The following is a 19859-nucleotide window of genomic DNA, read 5'->3' as shown; positions in this document are numbered from 1 at the left end:
AAGGGCACATTAATTCCCCTTGAGTACAATTGTAAAGTATCATAAAGTGTGAAATATTCAAGTCAAAAACCTCCACATTGTACTTAAGCAAATATGTCTATTTATTGTAATTTTTGCATTTTTTAGAATCTTAATTCTAATTTAACTTCTGTTTTTAATTTCAATTGCGCAAAGTGTTTAAGGAGTTTAACGCAAAATCCTGTTCCCAATAGAATAACAATAAAGTAAAAATGAACTAAAGTAGTGTTGGCATTGAAAGTAAAGAAAATAAATGACAAGACAAGATGAAAGGACAAAAATAAAATTATAATCAAAACAATAAGGTTTTCAGTCTGGACTTCACATAATAATAGGTGGTAAACGTTTGGGATCAGCGGGTTTTAAAGTTGTTTATTACACAAAGAGCACATTGTAATTGAATGTTTGCTAAGTGGGTAAACTGCCACAAGATGGCGCCTTCGCTCTACCATGCCGCACTGGTGGATGGAGACGGAGGGAGGGAGAGAGAGAGAGGGGGGCCAGCCGCTGCTTCACAACCGGCTCCGGGCTTCACTTGTCAGCGACACGGGGTCGAGAGGAGCGTCTCAGGTGTCTCGGGTGACCAGCGTTTATTATATTTAACCATTTTGTGAAATAACAGGGTTCTAAGCAACACACGAGGAAGCCCCAAGCGAACCACGTGATCAAATGCGGAAATTGTCCGATAGAGAAAGTGTAGCGGAGAGAAGAGGGGAGTGGAGGTTTGTATTCTGAGCTGGTGCTGGTGGTGGTGCTGGTGGCGGTGCTGGGTGTACTAGCCGAACTCCCTGTGACCAAACAACACTTTCACACACGGTTGTCGGTTATCTGTACAGCTCGGTGCCCGAGTTTGAGCCTCCGTGGATAAAGTAAGGTAAGCTTGACGAAAAACAAAACTAAACAAATGTCCGTTGACAGTTTGTGTAAACACTGGAACTTTATTTACCCGCACCTAGCAAGGACGGAGTCATCTTTCAGGACGGCTAGCTAACATGGAGATTCATGTTTATGTTGCTCTGTCACCAACTAATATTAATGTTAATTCCAGCGACATTAACTATGACTGCATGTTGTATTATTTGTGTGTCAAAACACTGTCAATTTCAAATGTGTAACGTTAAACTGTAGTCATTATTGATGCTACTTAAAGGTGCACTGTGTAGTTTTGGGGTAGACATTTTATGCCTAAACAAGCTAAGTAAACAAACCCTTTTTGTTATCATGACTGAATAAACTGAATAAACAGACTGACATTAAAGACTATAACACACTTTCACACAGTTTTATTTTGTTTATATGTGGCGGACCCTGCCACCGCTCAAGCTTCAAACAGTGTTCTGGGGACCTTAGAGAACAGCTTGTTTATTCAGTCATGGAAAATCTATATAAATATTTCTGAATTTGTGTTATTACCCTGTTGATAGTGTAAATATTAAAATTCTGAGTTTGAATTTCGTCTCGAAAACTACACAGTGCCCCTTTAAGTCACCTTTTGTTTTAAACCTTCTTATGCGATGCTGTTTTGCGCTTTTCATTTTATTTGAATGAACAGCAACATTGCATGAATTACCTGCCTTTTACAGTGCCTAAACTAATGCAAACGAAAGAAACTCTTACAAATCGCACACTCATACCTCCTGTCTAGTCTACCCTCACTTATTTAACTGGGGAGGACGAATGATAACAAACACTTCTCAGTTTAACATCATATAATCAAACAGCACCACTAACCACAGCTTCCAAGTGACTTTAAAACGGAATCAGCATCTCTCTAAATCAGTTTCGACAAAAACTAAAGCTTATAACCTGCATTCAGCTAGGATTTATTGAAGGGCTGTCGGATTAGACCGCACTAGGTTTAGCTAGATGTGCAGAAGGTGTAGCAAAGGGTCAAGCATTGTAAACAGACATAAAAGTAATGATGTAGCTTATACGCTAGGTTTTGTACAGGAATAGAGAAACAGCCTAGTCAGTCATTGTCAACAGTTTCAGTGTAACTTGAGTGTATGTACAGGGATAACAATGTCATGGTGACATCAGCTTTATACTAATTTCAGGCTGCAATTTATGAGTCTTTCATTTTCAATGGTCTGCAGATTGTTTTCTCATCTCGATTGACTGTTAAGTGTACAACAATGGCCAGCAGATGATGAGAATGCCCATCACTAGTTCTTGAAGCTCAAGTTAATTTATTTAAATCACTTCTTTTTCTACAATCTTAACTCAGAGATATTCAACTTACCATAAAAAATATGGAAAAAATTATGTAGCAGCAACAATTAATCGATTTGTTGTGAACTATTAAGGTAATCTGAATTAAATTCAAATGAAAATTGTCTTCTTAAATGTGAATATTTTCTGGTTTCTTTACTCATCTACAAGGGGGAACCGAATATCCTTTGGTTGTGGACAAAAACAAGACGCTTGAGTACGTCATCTTGGGCTTTTGGAAACAATGATCGATGTATTTCACCATTTTCTGCCATGTTATAGACCAAACAAGCGATTGATTCATCGAGAAAATAATTGACTTAGTATTGGTGAGTTGTGGCACTAGAAAATAAGGAAATGCTTACATTTGTGAAGCTAGAGCCAGTGGATTTATTTGTAATTTAAAATGATTTCAGATTAATTTGATGTTGATCTGCTAACTGATTCATTGCCTGATTGTTTAAGCTCTAATAACAGAGCACTGGCTGGTGCAATAAAGGACAAAGATAAAGCCCATGCTTTTATACTGTGTTAACGTTATAGTGAGACGTTAACCTCACAGTGAATGTTATGTTTTCTGCGTCTCCCAGTGTGTGCCTGTTCCACACGGAGGATATTAAATCACTTTCCCAGAATAACAGGCATTATTTCAGAGCAGGAGATGGCTACCTGTTGCTGTGCTCTGTGGCATCTGCTATTTTAATTTGTCAACTGTGACACAGAGCTGAGGGAGAGCTGTTGTCTGACAGAGCTTGACTTCTGAATATGGGGGTAATATAAGTTCAATGCTCACACCCTTTGGAGGTTATTGTAAGTTGCGCTATACATCTGTGTGTTAAAGTATCTTTGACCACACAAACAATCAAATTTGGTCAGAGCTGTCCTTGTTTACACTGCAATTCATCCTGTACATCAATCCATTACCCATTAACATCGACTAACACCTGACCTTTGTCTTCATTGGGAAAGGGCCCAATCATACAATTTAATTGACTCAGTAGTCGTGGTTATGTACCGTCTCTAGCTCTGATTTGCTGTGATGGAAACATGACACCTCAGTGGACACACTCATTTTTGCCCCTTTTCCTTAACGATGCTATGACACTTTGAAGTAAAGTTGGTGAAGTTGAACACAACACAACAAAAACAATAACACGGCAAACTTGTCTACTGGCAAAGGGAATTCAACGATGGGACCTGATTGCCTATTTTCAGCATGTTTGACCACATAAAAAACCCTCATATAGACCCGTTGGTATATGTTTGTATGTTCAAAATCAATAATCCAGTTGCACTGGGCTACTTTGGCAGTAGTAGGTACTTTTTTCCAAGTTCTATGATGGCTGAATCAAATAAGCTTTAGAGATAACTACAGAGTCACAGGATAAACCTGTTCTTGAACAACAGGTGTTATATTTTTCTGTCTTTTTGGAAGCATTGTGACATTAAAGACACAAAAGCAGTCAGGTGATTTGTCTGATTGTAAGCAAATCAACAGGGAAGCTAGATCTGTAATTGGAGATGGTGAGTGAACCTGTAATGTCTGTAATAATCCGTAACTGTTCAGGAAGACTATGCACAGGTGTGGGAGGTATAAGCTGAACAAAGAATTGGCTGTTATGAGTGAATTCTTTGGAGATTGTTTAAAATCTCTCCGACTGTCTGACCGCTTGTGTATCTTTCTCCATTGGATTCCTTTTCAATGACGTTGCTGCTTTCCTGCTTTACATCCAAAAACAATACAGTCTATAAAGGATGGTCATGACTGTGCTAAATCATTTACGTGAATGCCTGTAATCTTGCAAAGTTTTTGTACAGCTTCCATCCAATCAGACACACTTAACATGTCAGGCTGCTGCTCTCACAGGTGGAGACATATATGTTTGAATCCCATCAGTGGTTTTTTCTAATCATAGCGACCCATTTAGGCGCCCGAAACGGCCCTGATATTTCAGACTGTCAAAACTAGATCATCATCTGATTCCAAACTGTTCTCAGTGGATGTGGCATTGAGAGTTTCCTTTTGCATGATGTGACATCCCTTCCTCCCGAGTTGCAGCAAGCAAAGCACAACCTGTGGTACTGTGTCTTTGTTCCAGGCCTTCAGAGCTTTTAAAAGAAGGAAGTGCAAACCACAAGTGATTCTCGGTGTCACTGTTCTTGTAACTGTTATAAAATGTGTAAAAGGAACAATTTAACAAAATTACCACAAACTAAAAGAAATGGCAGATTTCTAAGAACAAGGACATACTTTGTACAGTGGGTAGATTTGAAAAAGAACATTTTCAAGGCAGTTTTTTTTATCAGTAAAACATCATCTTGTTGTTAACATTTCCAGATTGGATTAAGATTGAAATAAGACATACACAAGTCTGATCCGTCAACTATCTGTTCTGAGATCAGGCATTAGCTTTGTTGATTTACCAGCCAGTTATTTCTGTCAAAAAATGTTGAAAATGCAGAGATCTCAATTTTCCGAGCCTAAATTTTCGTAATTCTTTGATTCTTAATTTAGCTTCTTTTGTCCAACCAGTGGTTATTGCTATATAGAGCCCAACTTCATAGATATATTGGTATTGATGTATACAAGGCTAGGGTCGATGTTAGATAATATTGAATATTGCGATATTTGATGTCATATACGTCAATATATTTTTCACAATGTCAAATATCTTACAGCTGTCACAGCATCTTCTGGCTTTTGTTTTGAAAGGAGAATACAAGTGGAAAAAAAGAGTATTGGTAGCGGAAGCAAAACCCCAGTATCGTGCTGGTGCTGATTAGTTAAAGATGACCCTTAAGCTGATTTTCACAAAGCACCAGTTGACATGCTTTTGTACTTATAATAGAATTGGTTGCTGCTCCAACTCATGCTGGGCATCAGCTACAGATTTAGTTTGTAAGGCCAACTTCCTGGTTTTTCACTTGCTTCACTACTACAGATACTCCTGCCACAATCAGCAGTATTGTATCAACAACATCACACTCCTTAAACCTGAGTGGTGGCTGTGTAGTGATGTAAAGAGTGCGTGTTGTGTTCATGTACAGCTCTCACCTGGTTTTTAATAGTATGTAAAATCACAGCTTTGGGGAAACTGAACCCCAGCCTGAAATTAAAGGCTACTCTTGTGTATTATTACAGAAGAAGATAACATATATCTGCCAACTGCTATCCCTTTCACTTGTGTTCTGCCATTACATTGTTATTATGCCCTATAATGTGTCTTGTCTTTATATCCATATTTACATTAGGCACCTACCAGAGACGTGATGAACCTTTTCCATCTGTGCGAAGCCCACAAACAGCGGCTTCAGCCTCGGCTAATCCTCTTAGACTGTTTTGTTGTTTCCCTTTAATTGAAGTCTCTGCCGGGAGTCGCTGATACTCCTGGCTTGGCTAGTACTGCACAGCTGTGCCCGCAGCTGAATCACAGGCTAACCTGCAGTCATGATTTATAAAGAAAAACACCCAGGGAAGCTTAATGTGACGAGCCGCTATTTCCCCATTTTATTCCTCTCTCAGCGACAACCTTCCTCCATAACTTCCAGGGCACTTCAGTTGATCTAATCATTGCCTATTGTTTTCTGTCACTTTCCCTCCTCCGCTCTGTATATAAAACTCAATGCTGCTCTCACATTTTCTTTATCCTAACTTGTCTTGCAGGGTCGTTCTGAGGTCACACTGCTGACATGACTAGGCTGTGACAGTTTGTGTCCAAGTGTGACTGTGCTGGACCAATTCCTGTGACATGGCTGCTGCTAAGAAAAGTGAGTTATTATTGTATTCATGGACCGTTTTAATACATGTGAAGTCTTTTAATATTTAGAGATATTTTATGTCATTTTAGTAGTTTAATTCTTGTTGTGTACTTTTTTTCTGAAGCTTTTGGAAACTGTGGAAACCATTTTAAATTGCAGATGGTGCTTCGAAGAAAACAGGACAGGGGTTAATATTTAAGATGTAGGCAATCTGGTCTAATCTCAGGATTTAATCTGATTTTATTTTTTTGTTTAATCAGTCATCTTGCAAAAAGCTTCAAAATGAATTGCAGGCATTTATTTGAGGTGAAATGAGGGAGGAACAGCGGAAGTCCTAACAAGTCAAATTTGGTAACGGAGAGAAAAAACTGTCTACTGTTCCTACATTCAGATTCCTCATTACCTGTGACGTATACCATTCAGAGATACAATATGTAACATTTTGGCATTGATTTCTTCGTCAGCAGTACGCTTTCTCATAAAGTTCGTGCAAAACACACCTCATGTATTGGCTTTTTTATCCCGCTATTCAATTGTGCTAGCAGCAGGCAAGCTGTGTTAGGAGGTAGCTTGTTAATTAGCTGATTAAAATATATGGGTGGGAAACACTGTGCCATCTTTTTCTTATTGTTTGGATTGAGAGACCCCTCACTACAGAAATATCATACTTTGTGTTTAGTTCTATAAGTGCTCAATTACATTTGCTTTTACACAACACTTCAGTATAAATATAATTATATAATCTATAAATATCACGTTTAGATCAATGCGACACTGTAGTGCTTCCTGTATATAAACCTAGAAATAATCATAATGTTTCATATATCCTATAATCTACTACTAGTTAATGTTTTCCCTGTGATTGAGAGCCATCCTGGAGGCAATTCAGGAAGGTTAATCGATTGAATTTAAATTCGCAATTGATTTGTCGTCTCGGTTGGGTTTCTTGGGAACAGGGTGTGTTGAGTCGATGTCGACAGCTTTTACGACAAATTTTTGTGAAGGCAAGCAAATTTATTTCCTCAAAAGCAGGAAGGGCTCAATAAAAATGGATGTGAATAAGACCTGGCACAGAGCTGTAAATGACTCATCATGTGTTTTTATCACAACCATGAATATGCTTCATCTCCTCCCCTGTGGAGTACAGGTACTTATTGTCTTCAAGGGCCACTCTGCAGGCTCTGTTCTTTTTGATAAGGTCATCGAATGAAGGGCAGTGTGAAGGGAGCCTCTGTATTGACTTCCTGCTGACGGCATTTTGCAATTTTCATGTACCTGGGATGGACTGAAATGTCACAGGAGGAGGGCTTGTTTCATTTTTTACAGGGAGAAGTAAGAATGCGTTGCTACCTTAGGGAGAATAAAAGTATTTTACAAATAAGAGCCCTCTGGCTTTTATTGTGTAGTCTTTGGCTTTGTTCTTGTTTCCTTGGAACAGTTTAACAATAGGCAAGGATCTCTGAAGAGCCACAATATTTAACCTTTCTTCACTAATGCAGAGAAATGTGAGCACAAACACAATCTCCCGGGTGGATGAGCTGAAAGATTGTCATTACTTTGAATGTGAACTACAAAAACAGCATTTTTAAAACACTGATGAGGTCGTCAGTGCTCAGACAGCAGATGAAACTAACTCTGTTACCTTAAACTTTCTTTGCAAAGACTTTGCAACAAGCTGATCATACTCTATGGGTGTTGTCATCGACTGATGGTACTGCTTGGCTCGACTTGATTGGACACACTTTTCATCTTCATTTGAATTATCTGATATCGATTTCTAAAGTCCAGAGATCGTTCTTCTATTCTTATATGCCTTCTCCTGTAGATGTATTTGAAAGTCAAAATTAACTTGAAATTAGCGCTGTATGCAGGTTGATTTAAACTCATAAATCTATAAAGGCTTTACACCACACTGGCGAGTAGTCACTGCTTCTTCCCTCAACTGTTTTTGAATTTTACATAAAGGGGACAGGAACAAGGACATTCAGGTGCACCTCACAAACTCTACGTCGCTTTGTACGGCAAAATGCATTTTCTTTTGTTGCAATACAACTGTCCAGATCTGTCATATGTTGCTGTTCTTGGACTACAGCTTTGTTACAATTAAATGCTAAAATCATAACAATATCCCACAAATTTCTCCGGGCTGATTTTGACAACAAAACTCTTTAAAGTCTGTGTAAAGCAAATTCAGCCATTTTCTTCTAAACACATTAAAAAGGTCATAAACGTATTTCCTTAAAACATGTAAAAAGCCATTCAACCATTTAGAATTTAGTTTTGGAGCGAGGCTCACAAACTGTGTTTCAAAATTTGATTTTATTCAATTCTTAATATTTTAAATTTTGCACCACATAAGGGGGTTTATTCTAGTTCTCTCGGAATCTCTTTTATATCCAAGCTAAATTGGTATTGTAACAAAATACCCCTAAACAAATTGGGGCCTTGTGAATCAGAATCCAATTGATTCAGGAAATCCGTGGCGATACCCAAGGATACCCAACAACCAACGAAAGGAAGGTCTTAGCTCACTGCTGTTCTTTCCAGATACCACAAAAAGTATCAGGTACTATCCACAACTTTTACCAATGGAAGCCAAAAAAGAATGGTTCCAAGCAAGCCAAGTTGTACCATCTAGTGGAAATGTGTCAGTAGCAGCAAACGTCTCAGCAAGAATTAGCAATGAGAAAGGAAAGGTATAGATGGATTAGTGCAATCTAAACCAAGGCCAAGCAGCGAATTTAAAACATAATTGAATTTGTGTTTTATAAATGCTTGAGGTCCCTGGTGTGTCTGTTAATTAACGTGCTCACTAGCTGGAAAAGCTTGTGATTCACGGTGGTCACAACATGCTGATCATCACATGAAATCTGATCAATTGTAGTTGACGGTGTTTCAGGGAGGTGTGAACATGTTCAGCTGCATTGATTGAAACCAGATGTAGTGCCTCTTTCTGTTCCTTAATCTGCCGTTTTTATCTGGAGCGTACTGACACCTTGGAAAGGGAGGAAGGGTTCAGAGGAGACCACCGATAGGTTGACAGAGCTCTGTGCATCAGCAGCGCAGAGGCAGATATACAGACATACAGATTTAGAGGAGAGACAGAAGTAGATAGATATTAATCTGAAATAAACCAGTTTAGCGGGGCGTCTGTGTGCGTGCACAGGCACATATTAATTTGCCTGTGTGCACATGCATCTGTGAGGTTATGGGTCTGCTACCACTGAGAGGGTAAAAGTCTATAAGTGTGTTCCTGCGTTGGCTTTGTCTGAGATTATTCAACCCATCGGAAAGGCCACAGATCTCAGTATTGTGATAATGAGCCTGACAATGAGGCTTGGATCAGAGCTTTACCGCTTTGATGATCGGAATATAATCAAATTCGCAACATGACCAGGTGCAACGTCCAAATTGTAGAGCTGCAATTTTCTGATAGAGGTAAAGGGCAGAATATATCACATTAAATTAATCATTGTGGGGCCGCAGAGATGCTCTGGCCTACAAATCATATCTTCCAAGATTGAGGGAACGTGCTTGTTTGGAACCGACCCCAGCACAAATCACACCTTCAACATTTTTTTATGTTTTGGTGAGAATAAATGCAAAAATTAGCATTCCGACTAAAATTGTGACGCATATTACAACCTGATATCAAAATAATCACAAAATGGTTTTGTTTATTTGCATACTGTGCATGCCTACTGTTTATAGTCTGAATGTGCAAAAATAATCCAATGCAAATATGACTTAAAAAAGGTCAGAGCTGAAGGAGTGAAATAGAGCAGTCCAATGTGCCAGTTTTAGATCTGGTTTCTTGTGCCAGATAGCTGCCAGCTGCCCCACAATTTGATAACCATCATCATAACAATGGAGATGAGAGATGTAGGGGCGGTTTAATGACGTGGTAGCATTGTCAGGTGCCACAAGCATTATACAATAGTGCATTAATATTGCAAAGTTCTTGATGATCTAGCTTGTACTGCATTTCAGATCTTCTTAACAAGGTTCATATGTATTTCTCTCGACTTGAGGCTGTGAGTAGAATCTTTTTCAAAGCAAGTAATTAATGAGGTCGCGCCAAGAGGACTCCTGAGGCCAGGACAGGATGAGTAGCGCTGTAGTACTCACTGCAATATGCAACGTGACAAACCTGAACATTTGGGCTAATTACACCCAAGAGATGTGAGTTATTTTGGATGTAGAGGGTGCTGGGTGTAAAAGTTGCATTCATTTTCCAAAGATGTATAGGTTTTTATGTAATACATGACAGAATGTTAGAAGACATCTGGTTCTTTGATGAAAAGTCAAAGGTACTCGTGTGCACATAAAAGTAGGGAGGTTAAAAAGGACTCAAGGTGCATCCAGTAAGACACATTTGGCCACAGGGTTTAAATCTCAGTTATAGGCAGCTTTAACAATATGCTAGAGCTTAAGACTACCTTTTTTCAAACACAAATAACATAATTTGTGGCTTCATTGAATTGCCTCTCTTATTATGATTGAATTTTGAATGAACTTTGGCAATCATTGGGCAATTGCTTTGATTTGCACCTTGACAAAAGAAGTTAAACCAATTCAAAGTGATCACATATTAACCTAAAGCACTGTGACGTTATCAAGGACATTTCTGTGTTTGTGTTTTCAAGGAACGTTGAGCACAGCAGCAGCTGTGAAGGGGGATTCAGTCCTCAACCAGCAGCTCTTTCTCAGAAATTCTTAACCATTGATAATAGGAAAAAAAGACTCAGTCAGCCATTATAAAGGGAATAGCCATAAAGTAGGTAGTTTAATTCAGCGGCAGTGTTGACATTGTTGCCTTTGAAAGTTAATGACTAATAGAAAGTGGCTGAGAAAGTTTAACTGCCAAAACAACCTCTGTGGGATAAGTTATTAGTTAGTTGGTAGAATAAAAATGTTGAAATTTGGTGATTCAACAGGAGGGAAAGAAAGTTAAAGATCAATGCAGACAGATTGTTTTTGAATTACCTTATGTCCAATGTCTGAAATTGGCTGGTCTGCACAATAGCATTGCAGTGTGTGATGCTACTGTATGTTTTGAGCCATGTTTGAGTGTAATCCGTGTAAATACCCACATCACATCACTCCCACGACCAGCTTCTGAAATGTTTCTCCCTTGTTAAGGAAACACAATACATTAGCAGAGCTGAATAATGAGTCGAACACTCATTCCTCTGATGGGGTTGTCTTCGCAGCTGTTAGATTTCTTGAATGGATATTTTCTCCCTTTGGAGAGAAAATTCAGTTAGACTCATTGAAAATGAAAGCCCCCTTTCTTTATGCTTTCCAAACTGTAGAGGATATCACACACCCTTTTACCTCTAACAGCTAATAGACTGGCTTATTGGATGAGAGCCTGCCATTATTAAGCTTAGTGTGTGAATGTAATTACAGTCATGGAGCCCTATTGGATCAACTTCTAGGCTTCCTGCAAAAAGCGTCTTATAGCAGCAGGAGTAGTGACCTTAAAAAAACAAATATTGAACTTGGTCCTAGTCCAGTCACCAGAAGAGTGTTTGTTCTCCAGGTAGAAAAATACCCATCATGCAGCGAATACTTTCATTCATGTGTGATGTTGGATGTCTCACAGTTGGCCATAAACGAAAATCAGGTGAAGATTATAAAAACAGAGCAGGTCCCATTAAAAGATCTCAGCAGGTTTTATAATGAACTTCATCTTAATCATCTTTTCCTGATGAAGTGTTTACACATCACAACATCTCATAGTCCATGAGTCAGAAGCTCTCAAATCTGATGACGTCCACTTTGAGCTGCTGCACTATTTATTTTTGTGGATGCTGCTTTTATTTCCATGGTGCCAGTCATTGTGAATGGTGCTGCATGTGCGATGTGAGGTTCATGTAGGGGAAATGAATTTTTCAGAAAATAGTTAGGCAGTGTAGAAAAGAAATGCTAGTACTATTCATACTTATGTACCAAATAGAATGGTGCGCAGTCGAAAAGTGAGTGGTTCTGTGTGTTAAGATCTGATGTTTGTGAAGTGTGGCATGACAGCTCAGCTGTGGTGTAACTTTTGTGATCAGAGCTGTCTCTCACACATTCTCATCACTGATCGTGCCAAACTTTGGCAGACAGGATACATTTGTTGAGCTGTAAAAATGATTTTCCAGCCTAGAAGATAAAAAGTGATTCTCACTGTATAACTTTTAAATTGTAGCTGATGAAAATAACATACCAAACACACACATATTTAATTAAATTAAAAACATAAAAACAACAGCTTGACTGTATGAAATAGATGCATTATATAAAAGATAAGTATATTCCAAAATGGCCTTGGTGTAGGTATAAAAATATTTATAAAAATACAACCATGTAGTGTAAAACAGTCACCCCTAAAATCAGAGAAATCTGAATTTGGCTTTTTGATGGTTTCTATCCATTGTGCCTTAATTTGGGGAAAATGGTCATTAAACTGTCCCCAGGTCATTAACATATACATCTATACTCTACATGATACAGCACTCTCAATTGTGAAATGTTCAACACTCAACCCTTAATCAAATACATGTGTTAACATACTAGCATTCACTTTTACAAGTTGATATCACTTTTTAAAATGACCAGTTTATAATTTCTCACATTAACATATGAATTTTCTGTGAAGGCGCAGCGGCAGATTAGAAAATTAATTTAAATGATATCAACCTACCCTGACTTGTGTTAACCCTCATCTGGATTTGGGACTTGGGAAATTGCGCTGTCTAATATCACAGGAATAAGACATAGAGCCTGCTGTAGTTCAGTTGACATCTTTTATATATATGGGATCAGAAGGTCCACTCTGGGATATTGTTAATATTGCAAGGTGTTCTGTGCTATCTCTTGTATTGAGGCTTTAGATATTAAATATCATTTTAATATAACACCCCGCCGCCTCATTTCCACTTTCTGTTCGAACGCAGTGATCCTGCACATATGGAAGATTATGTAACCACTGAACTCATTATTGTGACCCAGATTGCTGATAGCACGGATTTCTAATCTCTAATAAGAATCTGTATAAAAGTTTAATGGAACTGGGCCCAAGAGGGACAGCAATGGTCTGTGCTACATGTAATGCAAGGACATACTGTAACTCAGCATATGAGTTCTATTAAATACACTGGCGCAAGTAAACGGGTCTTCAGGAACAACACAAATGCATTTGAAACTGCTTGTTTTGGTATAAAATATAAATTATGTGTCGACCGGATTGACCTTCAGGATACATTATCACCAGGCTCTGTCCTGTTAGCTTGATTGTGAAAGTACGGCACCAGTTTCACCTCATGTTGGCCTGTCATTGCTCAGCAGAGAAAGTAAAATGATCCTCTTTTGACAAAAAATGTGTTTTCCTAAAGGAATATTTCTGGTCCAGATATGACGAGGGAGAATAGCTGCCAATATTTCTCAAAGAAAAGCAGAGGCGTATTCCAGCTTAAAGCTTTTCTGGGGAAAAGACATAAATGTATGAAATCTCCCCAACTGTCTGGCTGGCAAGAAAACCTGATTAAAGTTTAAATAGGAGTCTCTGAAAACTTTATTTCAAAGGTACAGTATGTATGGCTGAATTTCACCAACAACTAGAGTAAATATTTGAAGAAGAAAACATCCGCGATGGGTCTTTATTGAATGCACCGTATATAATTTCTGCTGCAATGCGTCTCAATCCAAACAGTGAAAACAAACAGTGAAAACCAAACAGGGAAAACAGAAGACATAGAAGTAGAGTGGAATCATGGGAGTCGTTGTCGTCATTGCTAAAAAACACAACAATGCTGATGAAAATATGACTCAGGCAGGAATGTTTACATGTTCATGCCTCATTTCCACATAACTCTGTATACATATGCAAGTCAACCTGAAGTCTACAATTCCTATGGAAACCTCCGTGATCTCCAATTATATCATTTATTTTTCACCATACATTATTAGTCTTATTTGTCTCAATAATAACAGGTACAATTGTAACTTTGATATAGGCCATAACTTCAGTTTTGCTTTATCTTAAACTAGTTGTGTACACCCTGAAAGCTTAAAAAAAATGGTTTAGTCCGTCCATCACTCTGTCTAAAGATGGGAAAATGTCAGAATTGAAAATCCTCCATATGCAGCATGACTGCTGTGCACCAGCCTAATTAAGCCGACATCGATCTCACTGAATTAATAATGTTGACTCCAGATACCTGTTTATTGTGCTGGTGAAAATGCCCCATGTGTTCGCTCTCACACTCTGTGTGTCTGGGCATAAATACACCCAAGCCTCACAAGTAGTGCCAAAAGACCCACTTCAAAAGTTAAGCACATTTGCATTTTAAGGTGACTAGGTGCTTAAATCAGAGCTTAAAACACATATCTATGCTTTGTTGTCACACAGTACTTGATAGAGCTGGCAGTTAGTAATGTTGGCTCCAAAACAAAGCTACAGCATGGCGTCATACTGCTGTTTGAAGAACCTTTGAAGTTTTTGAATAAATCTAGAATAATTGGAAAGATGGTAATAAGACACATGGTGCCCAGGAAGTAGACGGGGTGATGCTGGATATGGTAATCTCATATTTTAATTTGCACACAAACAGACTGCAGTAGCCGTTTCCTCGGCTTCTACGGGAAATGGTCTTCAAATTTAAGTGATGGATGTGTCCCAGTGGCTTCTATTAAAAGAAAATTTGATAAACATTTAAAAGGTTGTGTACAACACTACAATACACCATAGGAGGGACAATGTATTCTTCGTGCTGTTTGTCTACGTCTTGTTGAGCTTCTGCACATGTTTCACTCTCCTTTAAGGTCTGGGAAAGTGATGCTCTATAATCAGACCCGAAGCCCTTTGAGCAAAACTTCAGACAAACTGTTTGTTGTCATAGAGAGTTATTGTTGTTTGAGAGGACAGGGTTTATTTGGAGAGTTTTCATTCTTTCGCACTGGGAGTAAATAGATGCCTGGGCCAGAGAACAATAAATATCAGTGTGCCTCTGTGTCACAGGAGAGCCCCTAAAGACTAAAGTGTATTCATATGTTTAGCTTGTAATTGTAAACCTCTTTAACTCCTTTTATTGTACAACTGAGGTTGTATGGAGACTGGCATGGAGCATTTTGCAGTTTTTATTGTGAAGGTAAGATTGATTGTATTTGCTGGAAGTCTAAGATCATCTTAATAAACAAGTGATTTATAAAGTCATCTTTATATTGTTTATCTCAAGAGTTCAAACTCTATTAGAACTGCCAGTAGTCTGCCAAATATTTTTACATTTCTAAATATTTATATGTAGAGAAACTCCATATTAGCATGGGAATATAATTGCTATTATTTAACCCTTTCATACACAGTGTCCACTACAGTTGACAGATATTTGGAAGCCATTTTTTACCATTTAGGTTGGAGGACTATGTCCCAATCACCAGGAGGTGGCTCTCCAAAGCCTTGTCCCCAGTTCCATTTGATTATTATCCTTGTATATCTTTGTTATTTTGAGATATGACATCGTAAATACAAAATGGCAGACAAAAATGAGATTGCAATTATTTTATCCAGATATTTTACTAATTAACTGTTCCTATTCCTGGACATGTATGTAAAATAAGACTAGAATTCCTATCCCAGGAGGAGTACAGTACATGATTTTTGACTCTTCAGCAAGGTTATAAGCTGATTTACTGCTTTGTAAGTTCTACTGGCATTTATCTATAGGAGTTTGAACCCACTGAATTATTTATATATTCAAGTTCAAGTTCAAATTTTATAACATCCCTGAAAATGGACACTTAACACTTTGTCTAAGGAAATATTCAGGCACCTCAAACCTGAAGAAGGTCTGAGTGGCTGCTTTTGCAAAGCACTTTGCTGCACACTCCACTATGTCAGGGAAAGGAGTCGACCGCCACAGTTAAATGCTTCTTCTCCTCCTATAAAGGGATTCAGTGTGTTTGCTAATGTTCGACCTTCAGCTGCTCTCTCCTCTTCCCTCTCACTCAGGTTGTGCGAAGGCAGGAGGCGTGCGCTTCTCAGAAGAGCCCCCCGCTGCTGGAGCCTCATCACACGTTCACTTTGACGAAAAGCTGCATGACTCCGTCGTCATGGTGACTCCCGAGGATGATGGCAACTTCATGGTCAAGGTGTGCAATAGACTGACACTTCATAGCCATTTAATTGTATGTCTGTCTTAACAAAGACACAAGAAAAACAATCCTGCTCCAGCCTCTTACCATCAGGGTTATCTTCAATCGCAGCGCAGTCACATCTACAGTCAGTCCACTAACAGGCTAAGGGCAGCGAGGGCTTAACTCTTCTGTCTGACTGATAAAGGCTAAGATAAATAACTCTGTATCCTGTTTGTATTCTGTTCCCGTCATTTGCCTGATGTGATTAAACAGAAAATAAGATTTGTAAATCCAAGAATGGTGGTAACAGTCAATTCTGGCACCAGTAAAAAAAAAATATAATCTCATGAAAATAATTCAGAATAATTGAAGTTGCTGATGTATGATACCAAAATGGTAACAGTCAATTCATTTCTCTCCCAAATCAAGAGAACTGACAGTAATACTAACAGTCAGTAGCCAGAACTTCACTTTAAATGGTTAATGGGACATAAAAAAAATAAAAATAAAATATTATCTAAAATTTTTTAAACGTTTCTTCCAGTTAAAATCTCGATGTGCAGAGGCACGAAATTGAAAGCAGATTGTTTACTAGGAAATCGATTGCGGATGGCGTTGTTCTCGGAGACAGATAAAAAAAAAATATATATAAAAAATGTTAAAACTTTCACCAGATACACCTGGGGGGCCACCAAAGTAAAACGTGTGTGTGGGAAACAGTGTAATTGGGTGATGCTGAGTTGAATCCCAATGTTGTGCTTGCGTCAGTGCAACAACACGATGAGCTGATATCAAAGTCAAAGTCATTTTATTTCGTCTCCCCAGGGAGAAATTTGTCATGGGTATCGGGAAAATTCCTGCATCAATAACAACAGTAAAACATACAACATACCACATTCAACAAACAAAGGCATCCAGCCACCTATTTAAAAAAAAAAACACAAAACATTAGGGCTACTGTGCAAATTGCCATCCATGTGCCTATCCAACATTCATCTTGTTCTGCTATGCATGCATTACAACCGCTTCTTCATGCTTACATAATCATCCATACATCCAGTCCATTCTGTATACATTTCTTTGTCCAGATACATCACTTCCCATGCGTTCAATCCTAAAAAATATACATTCATTACTCCGTTTCTATACCCACATACATTTAACCTTGAAAAGTTTATTACTTCCTAGTTTACAATCAGTCATATATAAATACTCCATTTCTCCATTCAGCCCTGACCATGCATTTCAATCCTACAAAAATATACATGTTTTCGTTCCATTTCTACCCGCACATTCAGCCATGTGGATACATTATTTCCTATATTCAGTTAGGATCACCGTTTCTCATTGATGAGCTTGATTGAGAGGGGGATGAATGAATGTTTCCCGGTTTGGCTGTGAGAAAGCCAATGATTGGCTTTCAGGGGGAAGGACAGGATATGTGTCATACAACCAGCATCTCTTGTATGAAGGACTTTTTCTATCCAAATGGCTTTAAGTGGTTTGTTTCCCCCTTTTTTCCCTAATCTACAGCCGTAACTTTCGATGAACTGCAAAACAATGATGTTAATCTGAAATGAGTTGCCTCAACCTGCAAATGTTGCATATGATGATGATCTGGCACGGATCAAGTTTAGTTTCAAGGAGTTGTGCGGAAATGCTGAAAACGTTTGGAGGCACTTCTGAAAAAGATCATGATCTGGCATCATCTGATGCTGATCCAAAATAGTCTGCAGTAGTTTGCTGCCCAGGCCGCCGCCATTATTAAGTCTCCATCTGCTTCATGGACACCGTGTACAGAAGATAACTTAAGCCAAGTCCAAGTGAAATGTCCTGCCAGGTTAATAATATCTTTATGGACTCGTTTCAAAATAAAACATGTGATTAAAACGTCTTACAGACTGAAATATAGGGAAACTCTAGTCTCATATCTTTATAGCCACTGGCCCTTAAAGTTTGATAACTGGTCATAATCGGGGTTCAATTCTCCTGCATGCCATGTTGTTGGTGGAAATAATATTAGAAGGTAACTCTTTGGATATCATGGAGCAGTCCCCTTAGTCTCTACAAGCATCGGTAGGCTTTTATCTGCAAAACATCCCGGAGAAGATTATAGTCGTTTCTCATCACCGTTAATCTCCTCTGTCGGCTATAAAGCCACAGAACAATGATATCAGACTTCTCATCTGTTCTCTGCTGTCAGCCCTTAAACCCTGGAGGAGCTCAACTTAGGAGCCAAGCAGAGGGAACAGAAGGTGCCAGAGGCTCCGAAACTTCTATAACTGCACTGATAATAAGGTCGAGTGGAAAAACGTAACCCTGTGTCTGAGGCTGACAATCAGTGACCATTATCGACTTCTTTAGGTTGTGCAGACTTCATTAACGTTGAAGCTGCTGCTGATGATGGTGATGCTAATGAAGGGCTGCACGGATGAAACCTCTTCTGTTTAATTGCACAATTAAAACGTAGCTTGTTTATTTCTGAGGCATTCTTCACAGCTCTTTAATCCCACCTAGCAGTTTTTCAGAGCTTTATCTCTTTCAATTAATGTTGTTGTAATTATTCACCCTTCACCATTGTAACATTATTATTATTATTATTAGTGAAAATATGGGGAGAAACATGAGGCTGGATTTGAGCCCAGGATATGAAAGATTATGTGTTTTGGCTTCAAATTCCCACACTGCCTGTTGAGACTGCAAACCTACCTAAAGAAATTCTTAAATCTGTCAAATAGTGCAGTCTTTATCCAAGCAAGAGACTCGGCTCTTTCGATAACAATACTGGTGTATCCTTCTGTCTGTCCAACATTTTGATCCAGAAAGATGAATTGCAGTACAGACAGTCACTGTCTCCAGAGTATGAATTCCACCGACTTTGGTTGTCTCTGACTTTCTTTTTAGGGCCTCTGGCAGTTAAAGATGTCTTCTTATCCAGTGAAACACTTCAACATCAACATTAGACCTTCATGGTTACCGTGACTTGTCCTCTAGCATGACCATGAGGTTCACATTTGTGGTTTTGAGAAAAATATCTCTACAACTATTGGATGGTTTACTAGTGAAATTGTCAGACATTTATTTAATTTCAACAATTTTTGTTACAGGGTTCGTACGGGTGCTTGAAATCCTTGAAAGTACTTGAATTTCAATGTTGTGTTTTCAAGGTCTGAAAAGTGCTTGGATTTTAGTTTAAGTGCTTGAAAGTGTTTGACATTATAAATCTGTGTCTTTCACAAAATTGGGATCAGACTGGATAATTAATTTCTGAAGTTTTTGCTATTATGAAACATAATTTTAGATGTTTACAGCATAATACAGTGTACATAATTGTGATAAAAAGTGAAGAAAACATAATGAGTTTATATATTCCTGTAGATACGTATTTTACCCCAGCAATAAGGTGCTGGAAAATCTTAAATATGACCCTTAAAAGTGCTTAAAAAGTGCTTGAATTTGACCTTGAAAAATGTGTACGAACCCTGTAGTTATCATTTTGAATTATTCTAGAACCGTCATCAGGTCAGTATTTATATTTGTCTAATATGTTGGTTCACAATAGGGCTGCACGATATTGGAAAAACTGACATTACAATTTTTCTAACCCTGCGATATATATTGCGATATAAAAAAATACAGGAATTTTCATCAGATGACCTGAACAGCACTTTATGTAATGCTGCACTGCTGCTATCTTGTTGACAATTAACCTGCGCTGATCTTACCTGTTTTTGTCGTACTGAGCTGTG

At 38.4% G+C, this 19859-nt stretch overlaps 1 protein-coding gene across 1 annotated transcript in view; it reads left to right on the top strand.

Annotated features, from left to right (window-relative positions):
* The first annotated feature begins 524 nt into the window (after window positions 1–524).
* The window catches only part of adisspb (adipose secreted signaling protein b), a 36134-nt gene continuing 16799 nt past the window's right edge, over window positions 525–19859 (top strand). The window contains exons 1-3 of the mRNA XM_030431481.1: window positions 525–892; window positions 5894–5997; window positions 15986–16125. Coding sequence (XP_030287341.1) covers window positions 5979–5997; window positions 15986–16125 — 159 coding nt within the window. The 5' untranslated portion in view covers window positions 525–892; window positions 5894–5978. The remainder of the gene's footprint in view (window positions 893–5893; window positions 5998–15985; window positions 16126–19859) is intronic.

This window comes from Sparus aurata, chromosome 10 (genome assembly GCF_900880675.1).
Source record: "Sparus aurata chromosome 10, fSpaAur1.1, whole genome shotgun sequence".
In the NCBI taxonomy this organism is placed as follows: domain Eukaryota; kingdom Metazoa; phylum Chordata; class Actinopteri; order Spariformes; family Sparidae; genus Sparus; species Sparus aurata.
The sequence above is the reverse complement of the archived record's forward strand: the minus strand, read 5'-3'. Positions and strand labels throughout refer to the sequence as shown.